Raw genomic sequence first — 23748 nt, forward strand, 5'->3', positions numbered from 1 at the left:
TTGAAGAATACCCATAATGCTAAATTACCCATAATGCACTCCACTGGTGAATAGTAATACTAAAAACCCTGTTATTATTTAGTGTTTGTCTGTGTAAATTACCGTAATTCCTGGAGTACTCTGGCTAACGTAAATACTCAAAAGGATGGTCATGGTTTCTCAGTTTTAAAAAAATAAATAAATAAAAGCAACCAGGAACCACCCAAAGAACTCCTGAACCCCCCAGACATCTGGAAAATACAGCCAGCTCCATCTGTGTTATATTCTCTCCACATTCACTGGATATGAGCAATCACGCGCTCTAATTGGCTACTCTACTACTAGGATATCAGGTCATATACCATGAGTAGAGAAAAACAAAATGGCGGCGTGTTGCTGAACTAACTGAGGACGAAATAAAAACTCTACTCGAAAACAAAGCCACAAAAAAAAACAATATGGAATAAAAGTATTTGATGGTAAGAACAGATTTTTTTTTTTTAAAAAAGAATTATTACAGGATTTTCACAAATTGCTCCTGTGATTTTCGCTGCGGAAATTATTTTGTCGGACGTATATATATATATTTTTTTTAATTGAATTTGCAAAAAAAAAAGCTCCGTTTTCTCAAAATCCAGTGAATGTGGATGGAATAAAAGTTATTCCACTCAATCTCATCGTAGAATAACTGTTAGACTTTTTATTTCAATCCACAACGGAGAAAATAAATTACAGTGAAGTGAGATTATTTCTCTCTAATGCTACACAGATACATATCTTCATCTTCGAATCCCACTGATTTATTATTTTCTCTCTCATGATAAAGTGATCGTCATAATGTGGAAGTACGACTGATTGCTCTTCAATGCATATTCTTCGTCATCCGTATTCATTTCCTAATGTTGGAGCGTGCGTATATTGCTAACGTGCTACAGAAGATGACGCTGACGTGAGTGTGGAGTACGGCCGGGTGCTCCAGCTCCACGTCCGCCTCAAGTGAAGACCTTCGTTTCGTTCTCAGCTGCTCCAGAGGAAGAAAAATAAATCGGGCTGTTTGAGGTTGGACAGATTTCCACCAAAGTCTGCCTTAAATCTCAGCCTCGTGTGTTCGGAGTGTTAGTCAGAGGCGTGTGTGTGTGTTAATCAGTACTGCAGGACTGATTGCGCATGAAGACTTTAATACACAAAAGAGACGTTTGTTCGACCTGTAGTGGCGCCGTGTCGAAACTTTTAGAAAGCTCATTTTGGTGGAGCGAGTTCAGCCCTCACCTGATCATATGAAAATATTCTGTAGTGAAATTATTTTTATTATTATTAGTATTATGTTAAAGGAGCAGCACAGTAGTGCAGTGGTGATCACCGTCCCCTCACAGCAAGAAGGTTCCAGGTTCGAACCTCTCCCCGTGTCTGTGTGGGTTTCCTCCTCCAGGTGCTCTGGTTTCCTCCTCAGATCAAAGACCTGCAGGTTCGGTAAAAGCACACCGTGCGTCCTGAACGCCGCTCCCAAGCCTAGATAGACTGAGGAGGGTCGCGTCAGGAAGAGCATCCGGGGTAAAAACCTACGCCAAATCACGTATTCGGATCATCATGACCCGCCATGGCGACCCCAAAGGTACAGGAACAGCCGGAGGAAGAAGAAAATAAAAACACTAACAAGATATGGAACCGAACCGCGTTTTTTCTTTCACGTTTAGATCCAGATTCCAAGTTTAAGTTGTGAAGCTGATCAGATCGATGTGATCTCATCTGCTAATTTTTCCTTTTCCTTCTTGAGATCCAAAATTTGCTGCATTTTGATAGAAAATACAGAAAAAAAGAAGACCCCCCCCCAAAAAAAATCATGAATACGACGTAACGAGGTAGCAGAGGTCTGATGTCGTTAGGGGTCCAAGCACCAAAGTGCTGGAAGCCAAAATTTTTTTTTTTTTTTATTACAATTGTTTATTAGTTTTAATAATTTTAAATTTTAGTTCAATTATTTTTCAAAAATAGTTTATTTGTAAGTGCGATCTAAAATCCAGCCTTGGTTGACGCACTCGAGCGCTTTTTCGAATGTCCAGCTGATTTTGAATTCATGGGTTTAATTTGATGAAAGGATTTTTATTGTATCTCGATTGAAGATCGATTGAGCCTCGAGTCCAGCGTGAATTGTTGCGGAGGTGTAAGATGTTGCGTCGTTGACCCAGATTTCCTGATTAGTCTGAAGTAGCGCTTGCTACAGTCAACGGGTAATTAATAGTTAATTTTTATACTTTTATTTATTTAATTACAATTTAGCAGCATTTTAAACTGTAGATGTCCCATGACGGTACATCTCTCTCTCCCCCCTCCCTCTCTTTAACAATCTCTCTCTCTCCCCCCCTCCATCCTCCCTCTCTTTACCAATCTCTCTCTCTCTCTCTCTCTCTCTCTCCCATCTTCCCTCTGTTCTCTCTCTCTCTCTCTCTTCCATCTCCCCTCTTTACCAATCTCTCTCTCTCTCTCTCCCATCTTCCCTCTACCTCTCTCCCACCCTCCCTTTACCTCCTCTTCCATCCTCCCTCTCTTTACCAATCTCTCCCTCTCCCCTCCTTCCATTCTCCCTCTCTTTACCAATCTCTCCCTCTCCCCTCCTTCCATTCTCCCTCTCTTTACCAATCTCTCTCTCTCTCCTCCTTCCATTCTCCCTCTCTTTACCAATCTCTCTTTACCAATCCCTCCTCCTTCCACCTTCCCTCTCTCTCTTCCATCTTCCCTCTCTTTACCAATCTCTCCCTCTCTCTCCCCTCCTTCCATCCTCCCTCTCTTTACCTCTCTCTCTTCCATCCTCCCTTTCTTTACCAATCTCTCCCTCTCTCTCCCCTCCTCCTTCTCTTTACCAATCTCTCTCTCTCTCTCTCTCTCTCTACCATTCCCCCCCATAGTGTTGCTGCCTTCCATTTGTCCAAAGTCACACTAGCACAAGTTCCGTGATATCCACTGATCTCGTGAACAATTTAATGACGTGTGTTAAATGTGACGCTGTGTCTAACTGATTATCAGCATGCGCCTGACAGTGTAACGCGTTAATGCAGGAGTGAATGTTTGTCGGATTGGATTTTTTTGTTTTAAACCCACTGCAGGAGCAGCGTGCTGTAGTTCTGCAGTAAACACGCGCGCGCGCGCGCACACACACACCGGCGCAAGTAACTCTGTAGTGTCTCTCGGTCGTAGTGTTGGCGTTTCCGCTCCCTGATGGTGGATCGTGTTTAGTGTCGTATGTGTAGTTTTGGCATCGCAAGCTGCACCATCAGTGTCGGATCCGGTGCAGGTAGCGTTCTGGATCTTTCTCGTCCCGGCGCCACATCGCTCGCACGTCCTCCTCATCCCCTGGGTCACATGACTTGGCTTGTTCCAGGCAGGCTCCCCGAGCCGTGACGACGTCGTCGTCGTCATCATCAGGCGTGACCTCGGAAGGCGTCCGCTCGATCATCCTGGCAGGAAATAAACACCAATCAAAACCAGCAGCTTTATACATGTGGAACAGTTCCAGTGCTGTTCTCGGAACAGCCAGGTTCTGAAGCGTTCCACTCAGTCAGGTCTTTAATATTCATCACAGATCGACACGTTTTACACCAGAACACAGATAAATATTTCCATAAAGGAGAAATCATCGGCAAGAACTAACAACATAGCCAAAGTCTTAGGTTTTCAGTGCATTCAAGGTCCAAGCACTGAAGGTTTTTCTTTTCTCTGGGTCTGTAACGATATCATGCGATGATGAATCATGATACAAATGTATAATTTGAATTGATGCAAAAAAAAAAAAAAAGAATCGTGTTCATTATCAGGCTGAGCTGTAATTGCGCTGTTTGGACAGCAGAGGGTGTACGATAACGTACAACAGTTGGAATACACGTGACTTCACAGTAGGTGGAAGTAACGCAACTCTAATGTGGTGAAAACACAACTGGATGTGAAAGCTGTTGTGATTGTGTACAAAGATTTAACAAGAAATCAGAGCTCTCTGTTTACAAACTGCTGAAAGAAATAAAAGGGAAGCCGAGAGGCAGTACAAATGTTCATAAAGGTTTAAAGAAAAGGACTTTTATTAACTTCATGTTTAATAAAGGCTTAGTTAACAGGCTATTTAACAGTTATACCATAAAATCGAGTCGTCTATAATCCATGTACGACAAGGTTGAGTGGAATAACTGTTTTATTCTCTCCACATTCACTGGATTTTGAGAAACGGCGCATTTTTATTTTTTGCAAATAAACTTTATACAAAACGTCCGACAAAATTTCCGCTCTGAATGTAAACAAACTGGCAAAATGACAGGAGCGATTTGTGAAAAATGAGAATTCTTGGAAAAAAAAAATTTCATTCCATATTTTATTGCATTTTCAGGCGTTTTGTTTTTATTTCGTCCTCGGTTGGTTCAGCAACACGCTCCGCCATTTTTTTTCTCTACTCACGGTATATGAGCTGATATCCTAGTAGTAGAGTAGCCAATCAGAGCGCGCAATTGCTCATATCCAGTGAATGTGGAGAGAATAAGAATTTACTCCAACCTTTACAAATGTGGTCTTATTTTTTGGGGGGGAAATTTTTTTAAATTTATTTTTGGGTAAAATTTTCATATTAAATTCTTTTTCAAAAATATCGTGGGGAAATTGAATCTTGAACCCAATATCATGAATCGAATTGCATTGTTACATACCTAGTTTTCACTCAAAAAAAAAAAACGTTACCGGCATTAATAATAACGGTGATGTGTCGTTCCTATTGAGCAGCGTTTCAACCCCAGAGGAACCTCGGCTAGGTGACGGGACGCAAACATCACGTCAGGACGTTTCTAAAAGTTTCAGCAAAATGTGTGTTGAAAAGCAAAGCCCTAAATAAATAAACCCTAAATAAATTTATTTTCTTTAAAAGTGAACTAAAATAATTGAACACCGAAAATGAGAATTTTTTTTTTCGTTTGGAAAACTCTTAAAAATTTCAGAGATTGAAAAAAGGGAATAAAACTTTTGACAAACCCTGCAAACAAATGTGATAGTTATTTAAATAAAAATAAAACATTTATAAAAATCTGATCATATCATATGGGTAGTATCTCACTGGGCTGTGACAGCCCGCGACTTGTTGGAGACACAACAATTGCGATAAAATATGCGAATTGGCGACAATTTTCACTTGGAATTCGCATATTTTACCGCAATTGTGTCTCCAACTAGTCGCAGGCTGTCGCAGCCCGGCTTTCCCTCGGCAGGCAGGGAAGTAGAGGAAGCCTCACGGAAACTGACTTGAGAAGGGTTCGCGACGGCTTTGCGACACCAGCGACGCGTTTGCGGCTATTTTGAGAGAAATTTTGTCGCAGGAATTTTTTGAACATGTTCAAAATTTCAGCGACGAAGGAGCGACACTTTGTGACTCATGTGAGGAAATCGAGAAGCCCCGCGAATGTTTCAAGACACTTTTGAAACTCTCTCGCAAATGATGTTCGCAATTTGTCGCAAGCTGTCGCAGCCCAGTGAGATACTGGCTTATATGAGACGTGCGCTCTCTCAAAAATGCATCATGATGTAATTTATCACGATAATGACGATATCATCTCGGTCGTGTCTCATGAGGGGTTTATCTTTAATACGCATCATCATAATCTTCCTTTATCAGAACATCAAGAAATAATTAAACCCTGGCTTGTACCTTATTGTGTGTGTTTGATGTCTGATAGTGAGATTTTATGGCCTTGTTTGTGAAACACTCCTATCACACATGTCTCTGACCTGTTGTGTCCAAACGCCCGGAGGCCTCTGCTGGTCTCGGCCCGGATCCCGGTGCGTGTCCTCGCCCTCACCCGGAGCCCCACCAGCGCCTGCGCCAACCCTTCATCCCCCTCCTCCTCTTCCTCCTTCGAGACCTCTTCTCCGTCCCCGTCCTCCTCGTCTCCTTCAGCTCTCCTCCGGTTCCTCCAGACCTGTCTGGCTTTCTGTTCGGCGTCCGGTTCCCCCGCCGAGTGGAAGAGGCGTCTGAGCTGACGCAGGTTCACACCCTGGAAGATGTTGGCCGAGCCGGACTTGCGCATGCGGCGCTCGGACGCAGACGCTCGACAGGACGTAGGCTGGGGGGCTCCGGGCAGCACTGCAGGAGCGCTGACGCCGACCTCCTCCATCTGCAGCTCTGAGGGTCAAGAGAGGTAAAGACGGTCAGGGCGTGAGTTACAGATTTAATAAGTTTAAAGCTAGCGTTGGACCTTTTGGTGTAAAAGTGTCTCCGAAATGAATCGTAAATGCACTCGGGATAATCGTCGATTCTCAAGAGATTAAACCTCCAACATTTCCAGAGGTTTTTCCTCATCACACTGAAACCAAGAACAGGAACCGGATGGATCTAAGGGTTTGAGATTATCACTCAGGATAAAACTGCATCTTCATTTAGGTTTAAAAAAAAAAAAAACACGTCAGCTGCAGTGACGAGCGAAAAAAAATTCTTTAATTCCAAAACTTTCTTGGTGAGAAATCAAGAAAATGTAAAAACATTGACAACGAGCTAAAAATGTTACACTGAACTCCGTGTTAACGTTAACCAATAAAGTATTTCAGTATCTTAGACTCGTGACCAATCAGCAGCTATCAGTACTACAAGCCCCGCCCCGAACGCTGTTAGTTTTTGTTGCTGATCTTAAAACAGGTTCTGAAATTTATCGGAAACTCTGATACTGAATAAAAGGAAGTCGTGGCCTAAAGGTCAAAGAAGCAGCTTTAGGACCAAAAGGCTGCCGGGTCGATTCCCTGGACCAGCAGGAATGGCTGTTGAGGGAGGCACTGAACCCGAAATAATCTGGTGAATAATAAAAAATAAATAAATAAAAAATAGCGCGACCCAAGCAACCAGTGGGACAACACGAGAAAAACCGTGACTCAATAGTTTTTCTACATGCAGCGAAAACAGTGTGACGGTAATGAGGAAGTGATGAGAAAGTGGTGTTGTGTAATCAGGAGATAAGCAGCGACTGATGATCTGAACCCTGCCACCACGGGACTCGACTTTAACTCTTTAATCCGCTCGGATAAACAGGAAGATTTTCACTCGTCCTGACAAAACCTTTTTATTCCTCTGTATTTACGAGTTCAGTGCAAGTGATTCACAAAGTTTATCAGAAAGCAGGTAGAGTTCTGATCATTCTGCTTTAATGATTTTTATAATTTTCCAATAAAACTCAAACTTTAACAATAAACAGAAACTATCCAAAGCCCCACTGTGTGTGTGTTCTAACCATTTACCTGATCTGCGGTATTAAGAGTTAAACTCGCACACGTTCAAAGCTTCTGGAGGAAATAAAGTTAAATCCTGATTAATCCAGGTATAAATTAATTTTTAAAAAAAACACAAACATAAGGGGGACAGAATCACGCTGTGAATTAAAACAAACCGTGAGTTCAGCACTGTTGTAAAATTCCCCCGAAATATTTTACATTTGTGATAGTTAATGGGAACCATACAATAAAAAGTCCAAATGAAATAAAATGCTGATTCACCCCAGATATTTATTTTATTTAGGTGTTTGATCGCCATTTCTCCGATTTCAACGAGTCTAATAATTAGAGATTACGGTATTTTCCACTGGGCAACTCGTAGAAAATTTTGATACACGAGTTGCCGAGATGAGATGAACTTTAACCTTTTCAACATGGCGGCGAGCGGTACAAGACTAGCTTATGAACCAAGAAAGAAGTGGTTTTCACCTACGGAAAGCTGACTCTCACCTTTTAAACGAGTCATGTTATGTATATTATATTATTATAATATGTATATTATAGCCTAATACAAAATATACTGTGGCTGTCCAAAGAACGCCAACAATGATCTAGATACTGGCTACTCTCATTGTGGCTACAGCCAAATTTCCAAAAACTGCGTGGCATTCAATGTGTTAAGAAAATCTCTACTTGTCATGATCAGGAAATATTCAGCATTTTTTTTTTACTTTTGATAACTCGTATTCCTGCTGCAGCTGATGAACAAGGCAATCTATAATTGTTTTAGCCAAATAACAGGCCTGATTCTGAATCTGGTCCACCATCTTTAATTTGTCAACAACAACAAAAGCATGTGAACACAACACACGGGTAAATACCACTTCCCAACTGGAAAATATCATCTTCCCATAGCACATGAACGCAGCATGAATGTGCATTGCTTTTATTTTGAAGTTGCGTTCAACAAAAACGCAATGCGTGCGACATGAAAATGACATGAAATCCCACGAAACCTAATCCGGCGATAACTACTTCCGTAATTTGTCCAGACCAACCACAAACTTGTACGTCATCCTTCAAACGGTCCAGCCAATCACACAGTGTGACGTCACCAGCAGGCGCCGGAGCTGATCTCCGGCGAAAAGCACCAAATGATGTGATTAGACTACAAATGTGGGCATCATTATTATAATATGATGTATCTTGCTTGATATTTGGAGTAGAAAGACAATATTGTGATGTCTTTATTGTGTTTTGGGGTGAATGTGACTGAAAAAAAAAAAAAGGTACAAACGTTCACATTTTGTTAACCATTGTTTTGGGAAATTTGATTGAATAAATGACATTTTTTTGTAAGGCAACCTCGTTTTTTCCATCCTCTTACCAGTCTTAGCAGCTTGTAAAAACAATGATATTTATTGCTTTATATAAAGAAATACAATTAATAATATTATGCAGAATTTAGTTCAGCCTTTTGGTCCGGCCCTCCACAAAATTTTCTGTTTCTCATGTGGCCCCAGGGAAAAAATAATTGCCCAACCCTGACCTAGGGCGTAATTTTGGGTAGGGACGCTAGGGACGTGTCCCTACCAATATTCAGCCGCTACTGTGTAATCACGATCAATAAAACCGATGTCCTAACCTGAGCAATGATTATATGGCACACAAAGGGTTAAATGTACGACACTGCTAATAATCCCCCCTCTAACGTGGATATCATTCTCTGATTAGCTGCCTGTTTCTCGCTAACTTACATGGTTGGCTATCCCAGCTGCCACTCCATCTGCTGTAAAAGCAGCACACTTCCCACAGCAGCCGTGACTACCCGCCCATCAACCCCCCGTATCTCACACGTACACACCTGACCTACCCCACGCACCCCCCACTCTCCATCAGCCTACAAATTGAGCTGGACTTCAATGTCCATGCATGCTTGCCCTACGACTCGCATGCTGACTTGAGTATCATGGACGACGGCCGCCCTCCCAAGAAACGAGACATTCGTTCATTCTTCTTCAAAGTCAAGAATGTAAATGCAGGGTTTCCGTCGCGCTTTAAAAACTCAACAAAATCCTTTTGATGTATGGAAACCCTTCATAAAAGTATTGCTGCGGCTCCTTAGACAGGTTTAGCAACATGACAGGACGCATCAGAGCTAGGCTACTGCATAGCTGCAGAGAAAAGGAATGCTGGAGCAATGTAACTTGGTGTTAGATAATATCCTCGATGAATGAATGTTAAATTTATAGACCTAACGGTTTTACAGAATGTAAGTAGTCAGATGTAGGCTACTGCATGGCCATGCAGATGTGCGACTTGCATTTCAGAATCAACAGCGTGACAGCTGCTGAGTCTTGTAGGTACCGCCACAGTCCCGTCTAGAACTACAAATCCCATCAACTAACTTCCGCGATGACCTACGTCACGGCTGGGTGGGATCACCTACGTCACGTCCTCCATGACTCTATAAGTGACCCGGAAATCCTCAGCTCGCCCTCTTTGGCACTGTGGACTCGTCATACAGACATAGACACCCTCTCATCAGAACATCTAAAATCAAGATGTCTGCCTTTCAAGAAAAAGAAGATTCAGCGCGCTTTCGTATACCGCTGGCCACGGTAAAATACTACTTAAGTTGCGCTGTCTCACTAAATTGAGTTACAACCGGTTTTATTTGTATTATAAGTAACGTTATGACTGCAGCCCAAGCAGTTAATTAAAAGTTAGAAGCGACCGGATTACTTCTGACTTGAGCGCTGTGCACATTGATCAGAGACTTTTCCTCACGAACGACGAAGTTCGGACCAAGGAAAGCTCTGCGCTCTCACGTAAGCGACCCACGAGCTTCTGTGAACCCCACGAAACTTCGGGATATCTGGAAGTAAGGCTGGCATTTGGGCAAATTAGTCTTAGGAATTAGCTTTATGAAGTAGTGTGAATTTAAACTCAGGAACTGTTTAATTGTGCATACTGAGCTTGTGTTCTACATTGCTCGCTCTCTCAGTTGTTTCCAAAAGATAGGCTGTTGCATACTCTTTGCTATCTTCTCTAACATCCTTTAATTTTCATTATTACACATCTTTTGACCTCATCAAGATTTCAGTGAATTTGGTAATGTTATAGCTAGTGGGATTAGCAACCACAACATATTCCTTTGTCTCATTAGACCACGAGGTGAAATTCCTTTGTCTCATTAGACCACGAGGTGGTCACTTCACTTCCCCCAACCTTAGATAACATTCCAACACACACACACAATACCTCACTGTTTTGCTGCTGACCTTATTGAATGTATATCATTGTTATAATAAATTCAATTATTCTGTTAAACTGTGTGTCTGTTGTTGCTGCTGTATTTTGAAGTCACACAATCTCAAAGAACTCCAAATTGCCTTCGCTATTGGCTGTAGTGTCTATGTAATACGGTAAGTAATACATTATTGCTGCATCAGTAGTGATCATAATAATTGGAATATACCTTAATCTAGCTGTTTGGTAATTTATTATTAAACACCAAAATTAATAGTATCAATGAGACTGATTTAATGAGACTGATCACTTAAGACCAATAGCACCTACAGTCTGCTGCGTTCACCGTTTTACAGAGACCTCTTTCTACTACTACTAGGCTAGATACAACAAATCCATGGTCCTTTACTGCCACTTTTGGATCACTTTTGTGTCCCCACCAATGTCAAAATCAAAGTTACTCCCTTGGATTACATCGTGGTTATTTTCACACACACCTGCTATACTCTGCTTCCCCGGAATTTCGTAAACAATAACACAGTGGGATCCCTGAGGGGACTGAATTCATTTTGTTGGAACTTTACTGATGTAACTCTTGAATGATTTCTATAAAAATGATTTTCAACAAACTGTCGGGCAGGCGGGTGTGGATTTGACCAAACATTTGGTTGTCCCGGACAGTCAGACCACCATTAATGCTGAACCCTGTCTATGACCCTACACTGTCAGAAATAGGGGTAGAGTAGGAGTCCATTTCTGTCCCCAAAGGTACAATCTGCACTAAATGTACCCCCTAAGGCTCATTACTGGACCTCAAGGTAACCATGTGTCCCATTATAGGGCAAAAAAGGTACAAATAAGTACCTTAGAGGGAACTGATCCAGTGACAAGCCGTTGTAGCCCTAAAGGTACAATAATGTACTTTATTTTCTGAGAGTGAATGTTTAAGATTCTCAGCACCAAACATACCGTAAATCCTGGAGTATTCCAGCTACCGTAAACACTATAACAAAAATATAAATCACATTTTATCCTATGAATCACAGCATCTGCAGAAATGTTCCTTTCCTTCCAGACTGCTGGAGTTTCTAAAAGCCAGGACGATACTGACAGGGTGTCTTGTTTACCTCCTTCACATCTGTGGCATGCATCGTTTCATTTCATGCACCACCTATCCTGTTTAGCTGGGTGGGTGTGTGGGAAATGCAAACAGGACTGTGTCAGAGTTAAGCAAAGCCATTAATGTGATTAATCACTAACTCAGTGACCTGAACACACTTCAGAGGCTTCAACACTGCGCATGTCTGGACCAAAACGGAAAATAATCACCGCAAAACAAAACTGTGTAATCACTGCAAAATGATTTGAGCTCACGTTTTCACTTTTCATACTACAGCCAAGTAAATTCTGTGCTGTGTCCCAAACCACACGAATAGTACAGGCTGTACGCAGGCAGTCAGAGAGTCACATTATTACTCAGGTTTTAACCACAAAGCCACGATGACAAACTCGAGATCAGAGATCAGGCTTGAAAAATAATGCAGTGTGTCTAATGTACAGCTTCAGAATACTGCAGGAGAAAAACATACGTTTACACTGAACTTGTATTATGGTATCTATTTTTTCTTTAAAAATAATAATTAAAACTGTTTTTCCCCCACATCAGAAAGATTAATTCATTCTAAGCAAGTTTATATAGTTTCTGAGGGAGTGTAAATATACAGTATGAAGTATTTTATGTAATACAATAAAATATCTTTTTAAAAACAAACTTCTGTGCAGAAAATCGTTACGTAGCAACGCAATGACGTCACGACGTAATTTATTTATCCATTTATTTAAATGTTTAAATATTTATTTACAACAAATAAACCTACAATAAATATAATAAGAAATAATTATTAAAATGTTGCACGTCTTTCTTTTGCAAATTTCACGACGCTGCGTGATGACGTCACGACGTAATATTTATTTATCCATTTATTTAAATGTTTCAATATTTATTTATAATAAATAAACCTACAATAAATATAATTTAAGAAATAATTATAAAAACGTTGCTCGTCTCTCTCTTGCAAATTTCACGACGCTGCGTGATGACGTCACGGTGACGCAACGTGGACTGCAGTCGCTGCCGCTCGTGCGGTCGCAAAAAGAAATATAATAAGCAGAAGAGAGAAAGAATAGCTGATTTTTTTTTTTTTGCGCGGGCTAAACGACAAGAAAGCCAACAATTATAAGTCATTAACTTATTAATATGATAGTAATTAGAGAAAGATGTAAACAATATTATTATTATTATTATTATTATTATTGCTCTGACGCTAGCACAGGGTGCACGTGCGCAGCTCTGTGCAATATTTACATGTATAATCTCCACTTGCACTTTATTTTATTGTTGTTAAATAAAAGAGAGACAAGTTAAGAATGGTTTAAAAACAACTGTAAAAACATTTGAGAGATTATACCCGGGCACTTCGGTATAGATTTTTTTAAATAACTGCAGTAGATGATCCTTTGCACTGTATATAACAATGCAAGTTTTTTCTAAACATATAGAAAATATAAAGAATAGGTAAATGAGTGTAGCAATGCAGAAGAGAAAAGTAAACACAGACCGTTGAGAGTCCCGAGCTGTGTTTTTATCTTCTTAACCCTCGTGGTTTCATCCGGAAACGCCTGGATCTCTCCAATCCTCTGTGTTACTGAGTCTGAGAAGGATTAAACTCAGTTAGGCGTTGTGTGAGGCTTAGTGTTTCTCTGGGTCAGTAAAGAATCACTTTCTTTTTTTCGCCACTGTTCTTCCGTTTTACGTACAGCGCCGCCTCGTCCAATCAAATCGCTCGAGTCAGTGTTAAGTCCCGCCTACGTGTTCTATTTCTGACCAATCCCAGCGCAGCTCTCTCTGCGTGTTACTGTATTGCGTAGGAGGGAGGAAAAAAAAACAAAGGTGTAATTTTTCATTGACGTCAGAGGCGCTGATCTTCACTCCTGCAGTACACAGAGTGACATATTTCACAGGGGAAGAGAAAAGGGCTGGACTTCGGAACCATTTATAGATTATAGAAAGTCCAGAACCCTTATGCAATGGAATATTTAAACTTATATCCGTCATCTAACCTAAAAGTATCATTTCAAAGCATCAGTTAAACTAATAACAATAATAAGATCTCTACATAATAATAATAAACCGTATTCGTGTGTTAAAAAAAAAAAAACACCCTAAAAATATCTTTACATCTTTGGACAGAAAGATCAGGAGGTGTCAACATGCTAATATGCAAATTTTGACACGCCCCCGGCTCGTCACGCGACTTCTCCACGCCCCCTGTCTCCTCACACCACTTCTAAAATGGCGTATCCCTAAAGCTAGCTCAGAGTTAGCTGCTGGTACTGTGCCAGTAAACCGGCTTACATTACTCACACACTGACAGATTTATATCAGCATTATCAATATTTAATGACTGATTTATTTAACAGAAACAAAACCAGTGCAAATAAAAGATGACTAACAAATTTTTACATTATACATTTTGCTCATCACAACTACGGTATTAGCGAGGTTCGTTAGTTTAGCGAGGAGGTTCTGTGTTCACTTGTACCCATTTTCCACTGACGCTGTGTCAGTGCTGGTGCCTAATCTAGAACCAGTTCCACGCATTTTACCAAAAAAAGGGCCTGTGGTAGAACGGTGGTTAAAGCAGATACACAGAGCCTTTAAAAAAATAAATTCTGAGTGGATAGGATCTCCATCCTTGACTCTTGTATGCTGCATAAATGGGAGTTAAAAACAATATATATATTTGAGAGTTAAAATTGACCGCAAAGTTGGCATTGGAGCCGCCCCGCTGAGCCAGCCAGCCCTGAGCGCGTGACGTCACAGCGGGAACCGGTTTTAAGGCCGAGGCCTTTGACAGCTATTGAGGTATTTCACCTGACATCACAGGGTCACGTGACGCCCCGGTGTCCGCCATTTTGGATGGCAAGCTAGCTAATGTCAACATCATAGTACCTAGTATGTTGCTGTAGCAACGTTTACGTTCAGTCATTTGGATGACTGTTAAAACCTTTCAGTCTCAAGTTTTTCCTTTACTGTATTTACTAGTTTACTGAGCCAGCCAGCCCCGGAGCGCTAGCTAGCGCCGGCCAGCCCCGGAGCGCTAGCTAGCCCCGGCCAGCCCCGGAGCGCTAGCTAGCCCCGGCCAGCCCCAGAGCGCTAGCTAGCCCCGGCCAGCCCCGGAGCGCTAGCTAGCCCCGGCCAGCCTCGGAGCGCTAGCTAGCCCCGGCCAGCCCCGGAGCGCGCTCAGTAAACTAGTAAATACAGTAAAGGAAAAACTTATAACGGGCCATGTCTCAACAGACTAAGAAGTTATTTCAATGACATTTAATAACATTTTGTTTATCCTGAGGACCGAAAGTAAATGAAAATGTGAACAAATCTTAGCTGTCAGTGAACAGTCCTGGTGGAAGCAGGTAAACGTCGTTCTCTAAGCCTGCTAACCTCAATTTTTGCAAATACCTCTCCCTCTGCTTGCCCTGTAAATGCCCTACGTCGCTGGATAGTGAAGGTGTTTTCTGCATCTCGCTCCTTTTTCTTTTATGTTTTTCGTTTGTCGCCTTCCTCGCATTCAAACTGATTCGAGCCGTGCCGTCCAAAATGGCAGCATCACATGACTTGGTCACGTGAGTGAAATACCTCAATAGACCAAAGTCATATAAATAAAAATTTATGGTGAAAGTAGGAAATACCGTCACCGACTTGCTCAACTAAGACTGATTTGACTTCATTGATTGTGGGTTGACCCTTATTAAAACAGGGTGGGTGTTATAACTTATGCAACATACATGTACATGCATGCATTTTCACTGATAAAACGTAAAAGGCTCATTAAATAATCAGATGAACTGAGACAATCAGATTCTGAAGCAAATTAAATAATCTTATACCGGTAACTTAAACACACAACACAAGTTACATGGATTAATCTAAATGCAGGTAAACGTGTTGTTTTGTATCCAAATGAGAGTTGGCGCTTACCCGTCTGTGTTCTCGCTTCTTGAAGGCCGATCATTTTGAAACAATCTGACTTTCAGTTGTTCGTTCAGTTCTCCATTCATTCGCTTCTTCCACGTAAGGGCGAGATGGCAGCGATATCCAGTTTAGAAATCAGACGGCTGCTCCACTCATTCTGTCCATACTGAGTACTCCGCCATTACTGCTTGGCTCAGGCAATTACTAAAACCCGGGACAGAACGGGATGCCACCGGTTTTAGCAACAACCGCAGGGACGTCACTGCCCGAGCGATATGTCCCGTCCCGTTCCATCCCAGGTTTTATCAAGAACCCTCAGATCACTCCGGAAGGACTGGTGCAACTGAACTCACTTTCCTTTAAAAAAAAAAAAAACTTTCCTTTTCTTGTAGTTTTCTTTTCCTTTAATTGTTGGTACTGCACCCTTTTTCAATACGGGCTTATAGCCAACGCTCCTCAACAGATCAGAGGTCTCGTACGAGTCTTCAGTAAACTGTGCAGAGCAGAGGAGAGACCACTTCGTAGCCGCCCAATGTGCCCGTGAACTTCTCGCAAAACGCGTCCAAATCTTTGCAGTTTGAACATTCTTGGGCCGTGAATACAATGTAAGTCCACCTTCTGTCATGTTGCTGCACCGGCCAGCAACACATCTACATGGCATGGCGATAAATTAGCTCAAAATGGAGGATCAGAGTTGCAGTCAGCTCTGTGTTTTAGTATCGCGGAAATGGTGATGAGACCGATCGACTTCCTGCTGTGACGTTACGGATCTCAAGGTCATTCACTCAGGCCGCTACCCATATGAATCACTTTAATCGTAAAAATTACTATATTAGATTTATTGTTAACACTTAAAACTGTGCCATTCTTGAGGTCTCAAGGCATTTATAAACGAAAGTGACACCATGGTTCTGCGTATATGTTTTAAGGCTCTGGTAGTGTTGTAGTATTTGAGGTCAGTCTTGGTCTTGTGTCAGAATCAATCGCATTTTTATTCGGTCTTGTCTCGGTCTCAGACATAGAGGACTCGGGATTTTATTTCAAGACTGATCAAGACCCCAGTTGTGGGGATTTCACTAAACTGCCTGTGCATTGTCTGATTTATTTGTTAACATCGTTACTGTGATTGGATGTGAAACTTCCTGCTTCAAATGTGACCAGTAACGTGACTCATTGCTAATTTGAAATTTTCGTTACTGTTAACGGCCGTCACCCCTCCCCCACCCCTTCACACACACTGCTCTGGTTCTGGTCTTGACTCAGTCTCGCCCTGCCTTGGTCTTGTCTTGATCTCAACCCCTCAGAATCTTGGTTAAGGTGGTCTTGAATACAACACTAGGCTCTGTGTTGCTGATCAGAAGGTCGGGGGTTCCAGCACCACCAAGGCCCTTAACCCCCTCTGCTTCATGGGCATGGCATCATGGCTGACCCTGCACTTTGACCCCAGCTTCCTAACAAGCTGGGAAATGCGAATAAAAGAATTTCACTGTGCTGTAATGTATATGTGACAAATAATGGCAATTTTATTTTTATTTTCCCCGTTTGTATTTCTTTCTGTTTGTTTGGTTTGATGTTTGTTTCAATAGCAGAAGAAGCCTTTATTTGTCACATGCACACTCAAGCACAGTGAAATTCATCCTCTGCATTTAACCCATCTGAAGCAGTGAACACACACACACACACACACACACACCCAGAGAAGTGGGCAGCCACACTACAACACCCAGGGAGCAGTTAGGGGTTAGGTGCCTTGATCAAGGGCACTTCAGCCCAAGGCCACCCCATGTTAACCTAACTGCATGTCTTTGGACTGTGGGGGAAACTGGAGCACCCGGAGGAAACCCACACAGACATGGGGAGAACTCACAAAATCCACACAGAAAGGCCCTCATTGGCCGCTGGGCTCGAACCTAGAACCTTCTTGCTGTGAGGCGACAGTGCTAACCACTACACCACCATGCCGCCCGTTGGAAAAATGAAGCAAGCCCGCATGATCAGCTGCTTATTAACAAGGCATGAAGTCGAATGTTTTGTCCGCCAGTTGTGGTGTAGCTCCAGACCCAGTTTTGGGCGTCGGTTTCCTTCAGGCCTTAATTGGCCCACCATGGGTGATGCATGTTCTGTTCATTATGGACTGCAGTGAGCTCGCTGCTCTCTTTAACATCGTGGTTGTCCAGCACTCTGTGCTGACGTCAGTGGCTATGGGAGGGGCTACTGCAAGAAATTCGATGCCATTTTTGATAAAACGAGTGAAGTCAGAAATCGCTACACGCAGGCAACCTTTAATTGCAAGATGTAATGACTTAAAATATATATATTTTTTTTAAATAAAAACAAGCAAAGCAGATGTGTTCTGTCTGCTATGATTTTTCCCGCAGGTGTTCCCCTGGTAACATTTCAACAGGAACATCCTTTACGTAATGTTCTGTTCTCAGACCTGTCTAAATTCAGGCCAAAAGGTACCAAGGAGGAACCGGCTCCACACCGGTACCGTCCTGGTGGAAAAGAGCTGTACTACAAGGATTCAGGCAGTGTGTTCATCATCCTATATTTTTGTAGCTTTCTACTGGCAAATTTGACACAAACACCCAAATAAATATACATGTTTAATTACAGTGATTAAAAATTTCAGGGCTACTATAAATATTAAATATTTATTGTTACCAGAAGGTCTAGAAGCACTGATCCAGTAATCTGGTGGAAATCTCATGAACAAACCTCGTGCTGCTTGTGACTCTGTAGGTCGTGATCTCATGACTGTATGAACTCAGGGATGATTAATGATTGGTTCACACTGTAATCATCATTCTTTATGACCGGAACCTACAGAAAAGGAACATGTGATGCTGTGAGTGTCATTAATCAGCTGAGGAGATCATCACATGACCATGTTTCCACACAACCATGTTTGACACGACAGCAAACAACTAGGAAAAATAAGAAGCTTTTTGTTAATAATTATCCTTACTTGTCAGTAAATTAACTCGAGGGCTAACTTTTTCCACGAGTTAATAAATTTGAGGAATAAAAAATAAGAAAAATTGTAAAGCTAAAATAAAAAATGCATTAATAATAATAATAATAATAATAATGAAAAAAGAAGACCTTTTTTTACTCCTTGAACCCGCCCTTTATTTCCACCCATGTCCACAAAACTCCACCCCCAGAATCAGGACCGTCGTTACATCACTTTCAGCACATTTGGACATTCGACTGCTTGAAAGCCAAGTGACACTACAACCTCACAAACTCTATCAGGACACAACATTTAGCTCACAATGATTTGTGAATATGTTTACAACTGTCCTCACTGTCCTTTTTCCTTTGTAATTAAAAAATACCTACCTGATTCGATACGTAAAGCCAGTCAAAAACAGCTCAAAGCTTTACACAGATTGTAGTTACCGACCTGTCCAGGAATAACATCACCAATTTTCAGTTTACCATGCTTCTTCTTATTGTTCTTGGTTGGTTTTATCAAAGCAGAGGGATTTTTGACATTAAAAAAAAAAAAAAATATATATATATATATATATATATATATATATATATATATATATATATATATATATATATATATATATATATATAATTTCTATTATCTGGCTGTGCTGGGCGCTTGCTAATTTCAATATCAAGTTTCTTTATCATGTGCACAAAAAGTCAGGGACAAGCTCAGGTACTCCACAGGAGTGCAATACAAAAATATATATCAGATGATAAACAGGGAAGAAGGAAAGGAAAGAGGGGAAAGAGATTATTTACAAATACTATATCACACACAAAATATGCAGAATATAAGAGGGAACTGGTCTGTATAGATGTCTAGTTAGTAAGTATGTCAGATACAGATTTTGTAAACTGTAAACACTGAAATATTTACAGTCACGGTATGTGAACAAGAGGGCGAAACGTATTAAAAATAAATCGTAACCGTGTGCAATTGTAGTGTCTGAACAGTCCACTATAGACATAGGAGAAGTATATACAGAGTATATACTCTGTACTAAAAGTATATATTATACGGTGGCGCAAAGATATGAAGTTTATCTTCAAGTGGTGAATGTATAAAATATTTTTCAACGCAAGAAGATAAACTTCATATCTTCAAGCCAACGTGTGATTTTTCTTTTTATTATATCGACACATTCACAAACAAAAAGTCCCCAAATTTATCAAAACAACTCACTCATGGATTTCCTCACGAGTGACAGATAGAGATTTATGTCACGGTTTTGGTTCTCCACGTCCCGGATGAAGCTCGGATGAAAAATACGAGTGGTGGATTTCTCAGTAAAACACTCGTGTCTATATAATATGAAAAAATACAATTAAATAGGATGTGGTAGTATGTGTAGTCTGTAATGAATAAGATCAATAGCCTATCTCAATATGTTACACAGAGACAGCACTGAGCCCTTAGTGGCAGTAAAGTGGTAATATTTCGCTTAGACTGTCAGAAATAGGGGTACAGGAGGAGTCCATTTCTGTCCCGCAAGGTACAATTTGCACTAATGTACCCCATAGGGCTCATTATTGGACCTTCAGTTAACTACGTGTATCTTTTTAGGGCCGAAAAGGTACATATACAGTGGTGCTTGAAAGTTTGTGAACGCTTTAGAATTTTTGATATAAATATGACTGAAAACATCATCAGATTTTCACTCAAGTCCTAAAAGTAGATAAAGAGAACCCAGTTAAACAAATGAGACAAAAAAATTATACTTGGTCATTTATTTATTGAGGAAAATGATCCAATATTACATATCTGTGAGTGGCAAAAGTATGTGAACCTTTGCTTTCAGTATCTGGTGTGACCCCCTTGTGCAGCAATAACTGCAACTAAACATTTCCGGTAACTGTTGATCAGTCCTGCACACCGGCTTGGAGGAATTTTAGCCCATTCCTCCGTACAGAACAGCTTCAACTCTGGGATGTTGGTGGGTTTCCTCACATGAACTGCTCGCTTCAGGTCCTTCCACATTTCGATTGGATTAAGGTCAGGACTTTGACTTGGCCATTCCAAAATATTAACTTTATTCTTCTTTAACCATTCTTTGGTAGAACGACTTGTGTGCTCAAGGTCATTGTCTTGCTGCACGACCCACCTTCTCTTGAGATTCAGTTCATGGACAGATGTCCTGACATTTTCCTTTAGAATTCACTGGCATAATTCAGAATTCATTGTTCCATCAATGATGGCAAGCTGTCCTGGCCCAGATGCAGCAAAACAGGCCCAAACCATGATACTACCACCACTATGTTTCACAGATGGGATAAGGTTCTTATGCTGGAATGCTGTGGTTTCCTTTCTCCAAACATAACGCTTCTCATTTAAACCAAATAGTTCTATTTTGGTCTCATCCATCCACAAAACATTTTTCCAATAGCCTTCTGGCTTGTCCACGTGATCTTTAGCAAACTGCAGACGAGCAGCAATGTTCTTTTTGGAGAGCAGTGGCTTTCTCCTTCCAACCCTGCCATGCACACCATTGTTGTTCAGTGTTCTCCTGATGGTGAACTCATGAACATTAACATTAGCCAATGTGAGAGAGGCCTTCAGTTGCTTAGAAGTTACCCTGGGGTCCTTTGTGACCTCGCCAACTATTACACGCCTTGCGCTTGGAGTTATCTTTGTTGGTTGACCACTTCTGGGGAGGGTAACAATGGTCTTGAATTTCTTCCATTTGTACACAATCTGTCTGACTGTGGACTGGTGGAGTCCAAACTCTTTAGAGATGGTTTTGTAACCTTTTCCAGCCTGATGAGCATCAACAACGCTTTTTCTGAGGTCCTCAGAAATCTCCTTTGTTTGTGCCATGATACACTTCCACAAACATGTGTTGTGAAGATCAGACTTTGATAGATCCCTGTTCTTTAAATAAAACAGGGTGCCCACTCACACCTGATTGTCATCCCATTGATTGAAAACACCTGACTCGAATTTCACCTTCAAATTAACTGCTAATCCTAGAGGGTCACATACTTTTGCCACTCACAGATATGTAATATTGGATTATTTTCCTCAATAAATAAATGACCAAGTATAATATTTTTGTCTCATTTGTTTAACTGGGTTCTCTTTATCTACTTTTAGGACTTGTGTGAAAATCTGATCATGTTTTAGGTCATATTTATGCAGAAATATAGAAAATTCTAAAGGGTTCACAAACTTTCAAGCACCACTGTATTTTCCCAAGCATTACATAAAGGATACAAATAAGTACCTTACAGGGTACTGCCCCAATGACAAGCCGTTGTATCCCTAAAGGTACGATAATGTACTTTATTTTCTGAGAGTGTAGACCTGAGACTGAGATGGGGCGGAGTGAAGGGCGTTGTGGTGTCTATAAAATGATTGACAGGAGGCCCATCTAAACAAGAACAAACATTCTGGACCAACATGTCAGTTTCCAAACAATTTTTTTCCCAGTCATGTAATATACTTGGGGCGGCACGGTGGTGTAGTGGTTAGCGCTGTTGCCTCACAGCAAGAAGGTCCTGGGTTCGAGCCCCGTGGCCGGCGAGGGCCTTTCTGTGCGGAGTTTGCATGTTCTCCCCGTGTCCGCGTGGGTTTCCTCCGGGTGCTCTGGTTTCCCCCACAGTCCAAAGACATGCAGGTTAGGTTAACTGGTGACTCTAAATTGAGCGTAGGTGTGAATGTGAGTGTGAATGGTTGTCTGTGTCTATGTATCAGCCCTGTGATGACCTGGCGACTTGTCCAGGGTGTACCCCGCCTTTCGCCCGTAGTCAGCTGGGATAGGCTCCAGCTTGCCTGCGACCCTGTAGAATTTTGATTGATTGATTTATTCGGTATAAAACATGTAAAAATTGTACATAAATGAATATATAAAATATTGACATAATCATACCAGGATAACACAATAAAGCGCACAGCGCTTGTTTCCATTGTGGTCCTTGGGTCAAGTGACTAGCATGTGACAAGTGACTAAAAATGAAAATAGAATATTATACAAATTGTTAAAATAAATTAAACAAGATAAAGAGTATAAAATCAAAATGACTAGTAATATACATAAGGACTGTGTTCCTGGTTAATAAGTTCACTGAATAAAAACTGTTTGACTAGCAACTTGAAGAGAGACCTGCTTTGTGTACATTGAATATGAGATGGAAGCTCATTCCAGGCTAAAGTACCGGTATAAAAAAAAGAGGTGTTACCAAAAGATTTGACATGAGGAACATGGAGAGAAGAGGTGTTGGATCTTGTACCAGTGCCGTGAATATTACGGGTAAGGGACTGAGAAAGGTAAGAAGGGGCGTTTCCATTGACAATTTTATGTACTAAATTTAATTTAAGTTGTTTAATACGAAGTTCCACCGGCAACATCCTAACCAGGCAAAATTCATCAGCTCCAACATGGCTTTTTGACGGTGCATTCAAAAGGTATCTAATGATTTTGTTCTGAGAAATCTGTAACCGAGACCTATGTTTCTTGGTTAATCCAGAATACCATGATGCACTGGCATAGTCATAGTGACTTTGGATTAAGGCTGACACAAGCAGCTTTTTAGTTTCAAGGTTGACATTTTTAGTCTGTCTATACAGAAACTTTAGTTTAGCATTGGATTTCTTAACTATTTTATCCACAATGCATTCCCCATCCAGGGATTGGTCCAATTCGACCCCCAAATACTTAACACTGGATTGACATGTCAAAGTACTGCCAGCACATTGCACCTGAATGGAACTAATTTTGTTGAGTTTTCTCTTAGATCCAAAGAGAATTGACTCCGTTTTGCCAAGATGTAAGGAGAGCTTATTGTCAATCAGCCATTCCCTGATTGACTCTAACTCCCTTGATAATCTATGTTGAATTTCCTCCGGATTGCTGCCTGGTACAATTATTGCCGAGTCATCTGCATAAAGCAGAAGTTTACATTTAACAGCTGAGGAAATGTCATTGACATAGATGAGGAAAAGTAAAGGGCCTAATATTGACCCTTGTGGCACTCCACAAGTAATTTTAGAAGCCCTTGACATTGTGCCACCTATTTCCACAACTTGTTGGCGCTCACTCAAGTAGGAATTAAACCAGTTGATGGCAGATCTATGAAGACCGATTGCTTCTAATTTATGTAGAAGTATTTGATGGTTAACTGTATCAAAGGCTTTCTGCAGGTCAAGGAGCACCATACCTACATCATTGCCTTTGTCCTGTTCCAACTTGATAAAGTCTGTAAGATGTACCAAGCAGGTACAGGATAAAGCGGCGAGAGATAATGAGATGAGATGAGATGAG

General features: G+C 41.1%; 1 protein-coding gene across 1 annotated transcript; it reads right to left on the reverse strand.

Annotated features, from left to right (window-relative positions):
* Positions 1-2525: 2525 nt before the first annotated feature.
* avpi1 (arginine vasopressin induced 1) lies at positions 2526-13252 on the reverse strand. Its single transcript, XM_060899149.1, has 3 exons — positions 13071-13252; positions 5731-6124; positions 2526-3431 (listed from the first exon to the last, which is right to left on the reverse strand). Exons 2-3 carry the CDS (start codon positions 6114-6116, stop codon positions 3248-3250), a joined length of 570 nt encoding a protein of 189 aa, XP_060755132.1. The 5' UTR covers positions 6117-6124; positions 13071-13252; the 3' UTR covers positions 2526-3247.
* Positions 13253-23748: the final 10496 nt, after the last annotated feature.

Source organism: Neoarius graeffei, chromosome 18, assembly GCF_027579695.1.
Source record: "Neoarius graeffei isolate fNeoGra1 chromosome 18, fNeoGra1.pri, whole genome shotgun sequence".
Taxonomy (NCBI): Eukaryota; Metazoa; Chordata; class Actinopteri; order Siluriformes; family Ariidae; genus Neoarius; species Neoarius graeffei.